Source organism: Emydura macquarii, unplaced genomic scaffold (genome assembly GCF_026122565.2).
Source record: "Emydura macquarii macquarii isolate MOO-44397 ecotype Brisbane River unplaced genomic scaffold, CSIRO-AGI_Emac_v2 contig_1253, whole genome shotgun sequence".
Lineage (NCBI taxonomy): Eukaryota > Metazoa > Chordata > Testudines > Chelidae > Emydura > Emydura macquarii.
This window is the reverse complement of record NW_027131390.1, coordinates 98,971,162-98,984,163: the sequence shown is the minus strand read 5'-3', so window position 1 is coordinate 98,984,163 and position 13,002 is coordinate 98,971,162. Positions and strand designations below refer to the sequence as shown.

The following is a 13,002-nucleotide window of genomic DNA, read 5'->3' as shown; positions in this document are numbered from 1 at the left end:
CCTTTGAAATCAGTGTTATGTTTTCCATAAATGTGGTTGCATTAACTCTTACCATTTTTGTAGCAAAATCTCTCCCCTCCCAATTAGAAAAACAATTGTTCAATCATATAACCATTGCAGACCTCGTCCAACAGCCGCATTAGAAAAGGGTTAGTTTAAATAGACAAATTGAACAAGTCAAAAATAGGGCTAAGCTGTTCCCCCCCACCCAATGATTCATGAATGCACATGTTGGAGCCTTGAATTGGGAAAGAGACCCTAACTGTGGCCCAAATTCTGCAGTTTTGCCTTGATTAATAACTGCAGAATTTCATCCTGTGTCTTGCTTTAATTTACCATTTGAGCACCAAACCTTCTCTAAGCCAGAGGTTGCCACAGGGATCATGGCCCAGATCCTGCCCTCTATTAAGGAAGCTTTGTACCACTCTAGTGGCACTAAAGCGCTGAAACTGGTTTAGCGGGGCGTCGAAGATTCCCTTTGCACAGGAGAATTCCCCAGAAAGCAGAGAGCTGATAGCAGCTCCTTCACTTCCCTGATTGCCGGTTTAGGAGCATGACCAGGGCTCCCTCACAATCGCTTGGAGCCGTTGGCAGCCTGTGTAAATTTATGTCAGGATCAGGTCAATGCAAGGACGTCCCTAGGATCGGAGGACCAAAGAAGTGACTTAAAGCCACTTTTGCACACACTCCCCTAACCCCTGAGCTGTGCCTGTGAGAGCTGAGCCATGCTGATCACTTTTCACCCACAGCTGAGACTCTGGGGCAGTGTCTGTAGCTTAACGGTTCTTTTTTCATGTGAAACATTTTGGATCAATTATTAACAACTCATGTCTATGTAAAGAAATTCTACCTACATTCCTTTAGGACCTGACTGCTCTTAAGCGGTATTTCATGCCCTCTGGTTATTTCATTTGGCATGATCTTAAACAGTTTTGTAATATCGGTTCTCTTTATTCCCATCAGGTTTTGTACGCATTGATATACATTATATACATTGAGGAAGTCACCTCAAAGGGGCCGATCCTGCTCTGATTAAAAGCAACGGCAAAGCTCTCATTGGTTTAATAGAATGTAGGCTGAGTTTGTTTCACTTTTCTGAATAGCTACTGTCTTTGTGATGATAAATCATTCCGCCTGTCTTCTAATATACCTTCTCCATGTAAGTCCAGTCTTCTCCAATTGAAGTCAATGGAGCTCCTAAAGGCAGCTATAGGTTATGTCCACTGCCCCCATAAGGACTTCAGCACCAGCCAAAGCTCTCTCCTGTACCTTTAACTCTCCAAACACCCACTACAGAGGTGGGGAATCCCTTTAAGGGGCTCTGGTCTTTTGTCTTTTAAGTATGGCAAATGAATGTGGTAGAGAGCAGTTGCAGTAGCTAATACTTTTTTAGTAAATCCAATAATGTGTCTAATTGTAATGATAAATCATATGGTTGGAACATATGTGAAATTATTTTCATTTAAAATTAGCTCTGTCATAGACATAATGTGTAAAAACAGTGAGCCCGATTTTTGATCTCACACACTGACTTTAACCACCCGTTATTTCAGTGGAGTAACTCCAGGTCTGCCCGGCAGAGACTAAGATGTGAATCCGGCAGCCGTTTGTTCTGTTTAATGAAAACCTAGGCCTTTTCTGCTGTGCAAAGCCACATGTATCTATTGGGTTTACACAGTGGTGTAAATTGGAAATTACTCTATTAAGCCAGCAGTGTCAGAAAACCAGTGTGAACGAGATCAGAAATAGGTCCAATGGATTTGCCAGGAATGATGGTAGTTAATTTAATAGCCCAATTGTTTCTAATACCTTTATTAAGCAAAAATAATCAGATCCATTCTTTTATACTCAGTGAAAGGAACATTAACATATTTGAATCAGCATTCAGCGAGAAATTTGACCACGTTAGCATAGTGACTAAATGTATCATTTTACTAGCTGATGAATATATTGATTGCAGATAGTTAATTCTAGTAGCAAGAAGGAGCGAGGGCTGTGATAGGGGTTAGGGGCAAGTGACATGCTAGGAGGTTTGGTGGGTAAATGTTGTCCAAATCATCCATGTATTGCAGTAAAGGAAAGCAAAGCAAACAAATCACCAGCATATGTAAATGTATTGGACCAGATTCTACCTCCTTACTCACAATGAGTAGTATCTGACTCCATGAGTAGTCCCATTGGCTGCAAGGGGGTTACTCAATTTAGCAGTAGCAGAATCTGGCAGGATCACAGTGGCAGTTACATGCAAAAAATGTATTAAATCATCCAGGCCATATCCCATAAAGTGCAGGATTTAACTCCCCTGGTGATGACATATCAGGCTTTAAACTGATACTGTGTTGATCTTAGAACAATTTGGTTTGGAAGGAACCTCTATTGGTCATCTAGCCCATCTCCCTGCATCATAGAAGATTAATGAAATTTTTCATAATAAATCCCTGACAGAAGGGTTTCTAATCTAACTATTGACATCTCTCTGCCACCTGCCTTGTCTCTTTCTTTGGTTGCTTAACTGTCCTTCATAAAATTTTTGCTAACAGTTCATCTAGTTTTTCCCTGCTGCAGCTGTAAGCCTGTTCCTACTTGTTCTGTCCTTGTTTACTTGTGGGAATAATTGATCCCTGTCATAGAAATTATCCTAGCATTGTATAAGGGACTAATTGAGGCCACATTTGGAATATTGTTTACAGTCCCGGTCACCTTATTATAAAAATGATATAATGCAAATAGAGAGGACAGATACAGGACCTTAATTATTCAGAAAGGGCTAGAAAAGCTACTGTGTAGCTGCAGTCTTTGGAAAACAGGAGATTAAAGGGACATTTTGGTGACGGATATAAAACTCGGAAAGGAATACAGAGGAATCATATATACAAGGGTATCTGAACTAGTGACAAATACCAGAACAAAAGAGAAATTAACTGAAGCTTATGAAGGAAGGGCTGATCAGCAAAGCAACTTAAGCAGAATTTATTTAGTTAATATGTGGAAAAAACTACTGGGGCAGCAATGGGAGCAACTAGAAATAGATTTTACCAGGCTTCAGACAAGTATGTGGAGTTAAAATATTTTGGGACACAACTATTAACTCAAAGGAGGGGAAACAGACTCAGATGAATTTTGTGATTTCCTTTCTTAAAATGTTTTGCTGCATGTTCCTAGATAATAAACCTGATTCTTGTAATTTTGTGGCCATCTTTGATTATCTGTACAATTTTCAGGAAGAGATTTAAACCTATATCCTGGGAAGCTTTACATACTGAGTTGTGGACCAATAAGGAGACACTCTGAGGGTTAGGGTCCCGATGCTGATCTCAGATTCAGCACTGTAGATCCAGAATAATTCCAGTGAAGACTCTAGATTTTTTTCAGGATTCCTACTGGTGTAATTGAGACAAGAATCTGGGCCATAAGCATATGCATTCCAGTTTGAAAGGCCTTAATTCCCCCTCTCTTTAAATTGCAAAAAAGGCTCATAGAAGGACTCTGAGTCCTTTTGGAGGCACTTGTAATAACTACATGCCATCATTTGCACATGATGCCTAAGGGCTATTGACTTCAATGAGCTTTGGATCAGGCCTTAAATGACTTGCTTCCTGAGACCTACAAGTTTTACTATTCTTTCTGAACAAAAGAAAAGAGTCTGCTCTTACTAATTTGTGCTGAAACCAAAGCAAAACTGAGTTTTTTTTTCAGCACTGAGAAATTGGGATGTGCTAAAATGTAGCCCTTAGGAAATCTACTTTAAAATGAAACGATCTCCTTGCTCTCTCTTCCAGTTGTGGAATGGGTGCCCAACGGATTCACATTAGATGTGTGAATAGCATCATAACTTAATGCCTATAGACTTTTAATGATGCAAGAGCTCCCATGACAACACCGTTGGTCAGTCAGAAAAGCAAAAGTAAATAATGACAATTTGTAAAGGGGGATGACCCAGGTGAATTTAGACATCTTTTCTGATGCCTTTCTGTGCTGAAATAATAATTTGGGAAATACCATATTTACTATAAAATCAGCTCTTGGTCATGTAATTCTTCACTGGGCTCTTCTGTCACCTCTTAGGGCCTTAAGGAAATTGATATAGATGTAGCTACATCAGTATAATTACTCTGGGGCAAACCCCTAATGTAAATGTATTGTTGCTGAATAGAGCTCAGTGAACTTGCGCCCATACACCACATCAAAAGCTGTTCACACAGTGTAATTACTATAGTGAATTTCCGTAATGTAAACAGGTCTTTAGCCTCATCTCCTGGAGGGGAACATTGTCCTGCTGGATCCATTAGTATTGTCTTCTTTATATCAACTCTTTTTATAAAACCAAGCTGTTTGTTTTTCAAGTTTGAAAAGTGAGTGGAGTAGAATGCAGTGACATCCCTTACTTAGTATCTTTTGTTCTGTGAATATAATTATGTGTTTAACTGGAATATAAAAAACCATTTTGGAATATATTTGAAAATGTCATCAATTCACATGATGGGCAAGATCCTCAGGTTGTGTAAACTGACGTAGCTCCGTTGAAGTCAGAACCGATTCACACTAGCTGGGATTCTGATCCTAGATCTCTGAAAGGACATATGTAAATAATGATACCCTTGCTTCTGGTCTCACATCACCGTAAATCCATTGACTGGACTTACTCCTGATTTACATCTGTGTTAATAAGGTCAGAATCAAGTGTTTTAGGTTTGAATTTTTTGTTTTCCTGCTGGGTAAAATCACATGTACATATTGGGCCTGCTTCTGATCTCCGATGGTGTAAAAAAGAGTAACTCTCTGGCAGACAAAATCTGTGAGATCAGAATCAGGTGTCTAGTAGCTGTGGAGAATAAGAGTAGTTATTACTATTAGCTCTGTTAAGTAGAAAATAATCAGCACCACTGTCCTTCATATTTTGTGAATGGAAATAGTGTTATTATCTCCTATGCATGTTAAGAGATTTGAACCAGCATTCAGTAGGCAGTCATAGCAAATGTATCATATTTTATTAGCTGCGGAATATATTGAGCTCTAGATACTTAATTCTGGTAGTGAGAAGGGTTGTGATGTGGGGGAGAATGGCAAACAAAAAACTAGAAAGATCTGGGGGGAAATATTTGTAGAAAACTCTGAAATACTGATCAATAGCAGCAAAGGAAAGAAAAGTAAAGAGGTCGCTGGGATGCATAGAGGTATTGAACATCTGATCATAGTTGTAGTTAGTGATGGAAAAGATCTATTAAACGAACCAGTCCCTAGCCAAGCAAACACAGGACTTCGACTAAGGGGAGAGTGAATTAACCACTCGACAGTGTAGCTGATTTCAGTCTTCATTCGGAACTCAGCAACCCAAGTCTCCACACTTGCTGCCTCTGTCTCCGGAGGGAGAGAAATCGCAGCGTAGCACACACTCCGTGCAAGTCACCCGGGCCGGGACACTGTGGGCTCAGCAGGCAGGTGTGAGCATCGCCCAGCGGGCAGGCTTCCTGGGCGAGGTGGCTTCCCTTCCCATCCACTTTCGGAGCCAGCCGGCGCGCTGCGGTGTAGCACCGCCCGCTGCTCCGGGGGCGGGGGGGGGGGGCGGAGGAGGAGGAGGCACCGTCTCCAAAAGCCTCCGGCCGTCTCCCTTCTCGGGCGCGGCAGCTGCGGAGTAAAACTTATACTGGGGCCAACCCTGCCCCGCAGACTCGCTGCGGGCGGGGCGGGGGCTGGCGGCGATGCCGGCTGCCTGCCGAGCGCTGGCGGGAAAGTTACCCCCACCTGTTAGGCTGAGTCCTGGGAGCTGCTGGATCGCTCGTGAGTTACGGCTGGTGCTCGGCGCTGTCCTGGGACCGAAGCGGACGCGCTTCCCCGCGGGCTGAGGCTGCGCGGGGGTGGGGGGGGGGGGCGCTTAGTGACCCCACTCCGCGGGATGCCGAGGCTGCAGCCGTGCAGCGGCGAGGCTCCGTCCTCTCCGTCGGGCTGCCCCCGTCCGTGCGCCCGGAGTGGGGTGGGGACGTGGGGGGGCGCGGGGGGTGGGGGGGCTGGCCGGCTCCGCGCCCCAGGCCGGGGGCTGATCTCCTTCTCTGCCGTCCCCCCGCAGGGAGGCTTTGCCACTGAGTCACCATTACCTCGCCCGGCAAGGCGGAGCTGGTCGCGCTCGCTGCCCGGCTCTGGCAGAGGAGGAAGCGGCTGGTGGCCGCGGCCGGGCTGGCCCTCGCCATGGGACTCGTCCTGCTCATCGCCGTCCCGCTGCTGCTGCAGGCGGCCCCCGAGGGCGCGGCGCACTACGAGATGATGGGCACCTGCCGCATGATCTGCGACCCCTACAGCGCCAGTAGCGGCAGCGGCAGCGCCCGGGCCGGCGGCCCCAGCGGCACGGCCGCCGTGGAGGCGCTGCAGGACCTGAGCGCCGACCCTCCGCCGCCCTTCCTGCCCGGCCCCAAGGGGGAGCCCGGCCGGCCGGGCAAGCCGGGGCCCCGGGGCCCGCCAGGGGAGCCGGGACCCCCCGGTCCCAGAGGGCCGCCGGGGGAGCGGGGAGACTCGGGCAAGCCGGGGCTGCCGGGGCTGGCGGTGGCCGGGGCAGGCGCCCCCGGGGCGGCAGGGGGCGGCGGCGGCGGCGGCCCCGGGGCAGGCGCGGCGGGGGAGGTGAGCGGGGCGCTGAGCGCGGCCTTCGGCGGGCCCCGCATCGCCTTCTACGTGGGGCTGAAGAGCCCGCACGAGGGCTACGAGGTGCTCAAGTTCGACGACGTGGTGACCAACCTGGGCAACCACTACGAGCCGGCCACGGGCAAGTTCAGCTGCCAGGTGCGGGGCATCTACTTCTTCACCTACCACATCCTCATGCGCGGCGGGGACGGCACCAGCATGTGGGCGGATCTCTGCAAGAACGGCCAGGTGGGTCCCTGGGGGCGGCCGGGACCCTCAGCCCCCCGCCCCCGGACCCTCAGCCCCCCGCCATCGCCCCCGGACCCTCAGCCCCCCGCCCAGGGACCCTCAATCCCCCGCCATCGCCCCCGGACCCTCAGCCCCCCGCCCAGGGACCCTCAGCCCCCCGCCATCGCCCCCGGACCCTCAGCCCCCCGCCCAGGGACCCTCAGTCCCCCGCCATCGCCCCCGGACCCTCAGCCCCCCGCCATCGCCCCCGGACCCTCAGCCCCCCGCCCAGGGACCCTCAACCCCCCGCCATCGCCCCCGGACCCTCAGCCCCCCGCCCAGGGACCCTCAGCCCCCCGCCATTGCTCCCGGACCCTCAGCTCCCCTCCATCACCCCGGACCCACAGCCCCCGCCCAGGGACCCTCAGCCCCCCTCCATCGCCCAGGGCCTGGACCCTCAGCCTTTACGGGGACCTTTAGCCCCCCCTTCCACCTCCGCGGGCCGGGACCCCCGTCTCCTGACCCTGCCTTTGCCGGGACCCTCCTCCACCCCTGGACAGGACTCTCAGCCCCCCTTCCACCTCCCTAGACCTGGACCCCCGTCCTCTACCGGGAACCCTGCCCACGACCTACAACCTTTGCCAGACCCTCAGTTCTCCCCCCTCCACCAAGGCAGGACCCTGAGCATTTACTGGGACCCTCACCCCATGTCTGGGACCCTCACCCCTTGCGCCCCGCGCCCTCTCTGCCCAGGACACTGGCATCCCATGTGCCTGGGACCTTTGCCCTCTGTGCCCGGGGCCCTCACCTCTCCCCACCCTACCCCCCTTACCTGGGAATCTCAGTCCTGTGCCTGGGACCCACCCCCATCCCATGCCCAGGATCCTCTCACACTCTGTGCCTGGGACCCTCTGCCTTAGGGTGGGGGGGGGGGGCTGGGACCCTCACCCCCCATTTCCCTCATCCCATGTGCCCAGAACCCTCTCCTTCCCCCCGTGCTTGGGATCCTCAGCCCTGCGGTTCTCCTCTGTGCCAGAATCCGTACCTCCCACCCTGTGCCCATGTCCTTCACTCCGCATGCCTAGGAGCTTCACCCTCTCTACTGGGACCCTACTGTCACCCTCCCTCCCCTGGTTCTGGGGCCCTCATCCCTGTGCCTATGACAACAGCACCCTCACGCCCCCTATTCCAGGACTCTGACCCTGCCCGTGCCTGGGACACTAGCACCCTCGCCACCTGTGTCTGAGACTCTCACCTGCCATGCCTGGAACACCAGTACACTTACCCCCTGGGCCAGGGACCCTCCCCCTCTGTGCCCAAACCCTCCCCATCTCCCCCCATGCCCGAGATATTGGCATCTTCATCCCCGGTGCCTCCCGCCTTGTGTCTGGGCTGCTGACACCCCTTGTTCCTGGGACACCAGCACCATCATCTTCTGTGCCAGGGACCCCACCTCCTAGGCCCAGGACATTGGCACTTTCACCCCCCCTTCCCAATACCTGGGACCTTCCTCCCCAGGCCTGGGTCCCTCCCCCCTGTGCCCAAGACACTGGCACCCTCATCCCCCTGTTCCTGGGACCCTCACCCCTGAGCCTGGGACACCAGCACCTTACTCCCTGTTCCTGGGTTCCTCACCCCTGAGCCTGGGACACCAGCACCTTACTCCCTGTTCCTGGGACCCTCACCCCCGAGCCCAGATCCCTGTGGCACTTAGGAACATCCTCGTGTCCTGGTACCTTACTGCTGGGATATATGTCTTCTCCTTGTGCCCATGATGCCCTCCCAAGCATGTGGTCTTTATAAATACTGAGAGTTTCCTGTGCCACTTTTTCGAGAGCAGCCAGCCTCCCTTTGCCCAGAACCCTGCTCCCACCCCCCCTTTGCAGGACATCCTGTCCCCGCCCTGTGCTCACAACGCCACCCTAAGGAGACAGCATCACCCTGTGGGCGGAAAACTGTGAGACTGCCATCCTGTCTCTGCCTCTCTGTGCCCCGGATCTCTGTCCCTTCCTGTGTGCCTGGGACCCTCTGCTCAGTGCGTGGCACCAGCATGTTGGCAGACCACTGCAAGGACAGGGGAGCCTGTGCCCCATCACACTACCTCGTGGCTTTCCTGGCCCTTTGTACCTAGATTGTCCCCTCTTGTGTGTGTGATTCTCTTCCCTGCCCTGGATCCCTCCCTCTGTGTCTGGAACCCCATTGATTCTGGGACAGTCCTGATGGATGGCAGTGGTCCACGCTGGCTTCTGGGGAGGGTCTGGGGTACAGGAGACCCAACCTTTTTATTACCCCCTTCCTTTCCTAAGTCTAGTGATTTTCCACTTCTGAGAACAGCCTCCTATCCCTAACTTCTCTCTGTGTCAGTCTGGGCAAGACCGTCCCTCCCCACGCTTCCCAGCACAAATCGATGCCTTATGGGGGACAGTTCCTGTACAGTTTAGAATCTCTACTCCCTGGAACAAGGGGGAATGAAACTGAGAAGTGCAGCAAACTTTTCTCAGCTGCACGCTGTCTAGTGAATGGCTTGTCTGGCTGTGCCGAGGGAGATCTCTGGGTGGCTGCCATGGGGAGTGGGGCTTCAGATCTGGGTGTGAATGTGCAGAAGTGAGTGAAAGGAAAGTGTGTGTGCGGGCAGTGGAAGAGGAGGAAGAAATGAATATGTGTCAAGGAGAAGGGCCTGGGGGAAAGGGAAGATGAAGAGGGATAGAGTAGTTGGGGGTTAAAGAGGCGAGAAGGAGGCTGATAGTGGGTTAAAGAGAAGGCAGGAAAGTAGGCAGGTTAGAGGGGAAACAGGTAAAAAGAACTAAGGATGCTGTTGGAGCTTAGAAAAGGGTGAAGAGTGGAAGGCATTAGGTGGGTTTAAAGAGTTTGAGGGGGGGAGGGGAGAGGGAGGTGTGGAGGATATAAAGGCCGGGGTGTGATGTGGGGGCTAGTGGAGGCAGAATCTGAGCCCCCCCTCCTTCCGGTTGGCTGGTTTGCAGGTGCGGGCTAGCGCCATTGCGCAAGACGCCGATCAGAACTATGACTATGCCAGCAACAGCGTGGTGCTGCACCTGGACTCGGGGGATGAGGTGTACGTCAAACTGGATGGAGGCAAAGCACATGGCGGCAACAACAATAAGTACAGCACTTTCTCTGGCTTTCTCTTATACCCCGATTAGAAGATTGGCCGATTGCATTGTACCTGCCTCACTGCTGCTGTCTCTGCTGGTCAGTTTAGCCTCATTATCAATTTGTACATTTTATTGTTGGAAACAAAACAAAACAAGCGAGCCCCGCCTCAGCCCTTGTTGTATCTCTGTTCTTGTGTTTGTTACACTATGAGAGCAGCTGCTTGAAACTGACCAGCGCCTTCCATGAGTGTATAAAAGATTCCAGGGTAAAACTGTCACTCACACTAAGTTAGAACAGCTCAGTCTTGATTAATTTTGTTTTATGATTATCATCATTATTGATTGACCTGAAGAGTGGAACGGGATTATAACACGCATTGGTTCTTCTTATGCTGTTTGTTTGTAAGTGTAACTTTTTTCTTTCCTTTTCCATGCAATGCAATACTCCTGTGAATGATGATGTAATTAACGTCAAGTCTCTGTTCCTGTCTGCCAAACGATCTAGCCACCACCACCACCACCAACAAAAACAAACACAAAAAAGTCATATTAAATTATGTTTTTAGACAATGGTTTCTCGCTGTGTGTATATTCCAAGATTGCAAAGGGGTGGTGGGGGCAATTGTGGACACTTTAACCCTTCCGGCCTGCAGCAGAATTAAAAAATAGTAAGGGAGACCCTACTCTAGCCTCAATTACTGTTAATGGAGTGGGGCGGAAGTCTCACCTTTATGCAGTTTTAAAAGGAGAAGATGCACACTGTCATCCGATTTAAAAGGGAATGGAAGGAGAGGCAGTCACTCATAATAGATTTGACATGGTTTATGGGGCTGATCCAAAGCCCACTGAAGTAAGAGGAAAGGCTCCCCTTGATTTCAGTACGCTTTGGATCAGACCCTATATCAATGATTGTGTGGAAGGGTATATTTATATTATGATTGACCATGTAGAAAGCATTAAAGGCAGATTTGTGTGTTTATGCAAAGAGAAGCAAGGTGGATGAGGCAATATCTTTTATTGGACCAATTGCTGTTGGTGAGAGAGACAAGCTTTCGAGCCGCATACAGCTCTTCTTCTGGGCTGGGAAAGTACTGCCAGCATCACAGAAAAATGCAAGGTGGAACAGATTGTTTAGCATAATTAGTTAGCACATAGTGTAAGGGACCATTCAAGGTAGAGTGGCCCATAAATACCCAGTATGTGTATGTTGGCTGTCTGTCCTATTTACTTACACAAACACAAATTTCAGGCATACATTGAAAAAGGGCCTGATCAGGTCCACAATCCATGTAAAAATCTATTGTGAGCATTTTTTTTTTGCTTCTTCTTCACTCCTTGTTAAATCTGAACGACTGTATGTATTTTCTTCTTTTAAAACTAAAGTAGCATGACCAGATAGCAAATGTGAAAAATAGGGACGGGATGGGGGTCAGGGTAATGGGTGCCTATATAAGAAAAAGCCCCGAATATCGGGACTGTCCCTATTAAATCAGGACATCTGGTCACCCTATATTAAACACACCTATAGAATCTCACATACGATCCTGCCTTTTTGTGTGTGTGTGAATCACGACAGATCCTCAGTTGGTGTAAGTTGGGGTTGTTCTTTGAAGCCAGGGGAGGTAGGTTGATTAACAGCAGCTGAGTATCCAGCGCACTCTCTTTCTTTCATTGACTCACATTCCATTGTATCAGGACCTGATTTTCCTCTTACTTTACAATGATTTTGTACCAGCAGGGCTCCATTGATTTCCATGGATTTACTCCCAATTTACACTAAAGTGAGAGAAGAATCAGTCTCTGAGGCTCCCATTGGCCTGATGAGATCAATTTCTTCCCTGCTCTAACTCTACTGAAGCTAATGTAATCACTACTATGATGAATTTGTTGCAGCAAGTTTGAGGTTGCATAAAGGTTACCAGGTCCTTAAAGGCTATTCTGCCCCTTTCTTGGTCCTCAGTGTATATTGCCTCTTTACTGACTGGATGAGGAGTGGCAAATTCAGCTCTGCTGTCAGACAGTGTGTTCCTCCTGCATCCCACTCCAAATACACCTCCTGTTGAGAAGGGAGGAAGAGTTCATAACCAGGCACATGTGTTATACTCTTACCAATCTCTAATGTCTTGTCGATTTTATCAGCTAGAATATGATTAAAACCAACGTCTGAGACCCAAATGAAGTATAATTGCTATGGATCCTCAATCCCCACTGGATCCTTAATCCTTTTTGACTATTCCTCCCCTCCCGCTGATGTGATGGAGCTTAGACACAAAGCCCTCGGTTTAAATTTCAAAAATTAAAATTGACATTCAGCAGCAGTGCTAGGAGCCAGGAGGAATTCTAAGGAGGTGCCTGGGCTCTGCTTTATCCTTTGCATTAAGAAGCAATTTGTACTTCTAACAAAGACCCAACTGTTCCCCCTTGGCGAAAGGGCGATGAAGATGCCTTGCAAGGGAATTGCTGTTCACAATACTTAAACAAATTTGAATCTTAGATTCTAAAATCTGTATTCCCTGGTGGAGCTTGCTCCTTGCAATTCAAATGCAGAGCTAGCGGTGAATGCCTGCCAAGGTGTCAGCAACTAAGAGGATGATGGATTGATGAGGCAATAGGAAGACACGGGCTCGCGGTAGCACCTTGCCCCGACAGTGATCTATGTATCTGCACATTATCAATGTCATGAGAAGGCTTGAACCACTCTCACCAGACGTCTCATTTTCCACTTATCTCCCATGTACTAATTACCAGGCTGGATTACTCCCTGGGATGGAAACGAGAATGCTTATTGCCATTCCAGTGACAGTTTACACAATCGATACAATGAATGTCTCCCTCTGTTCCTCTCAGCCATTTTATTTTCCTCTCTTCATTGCAAAGGCCTTGGTGATTGCTTTAGGAAAGGCTTGCATGGCTCTCGCTTGACATCTGTTGTAGTGGCGATTGTGCAGAGGGTTCTAGTCTATTCAGGTTCTTAGACTGCAACCGTCCGTGTGGTATCCGAGCCCCAGACTTTATTCCTCTTCAGTAACTGCACTGAGACCGGGAAAGTAAT

General features: G+C 49.6%; 1 protein-coding gene across 3 annotated transcripts in view; it reads left to right on the top strand.

The window, feature by feature from the left end:
* The window catches only part of C1QL2 (complement C1q like 2), a 39,277-nt gene extending 28,755 nt beyond the window's left edge, over nt 1-10,522 (top strand). The window contains exons 1-4 of one of the 3 annotated variants that reach the window (XM_067549919.1): nt 5,216-5,778; nt 6,065-6,858; nt 9,819-10,047; nt 10,427-10,522. In XM_067549919.1, the coding sequence (XP_067406020.1) occupies nt 6,184-6,858; nt 9,819-9,998 (855 nt within the window). In that variant the 5' untranslated portion in view covers nt 5,216-5,778; nt 6,065-6,183 and the 3' untranslated portion in view covers nt 9,999-10,047; nt 10,427-10,522. Of the gene's footprint in view, nt 1-5,215; nt 5,779-6,064; nt 6,859-9,818 lie in introns of those variants that run through there. The other 2 variants (XM_067549917.1, XM_067549918.1) reach the window with 2 other exon arrangements.
* The last annotated feature ends 2,480 nt before the right edge of the window (nt 10,523-13,002 follow it).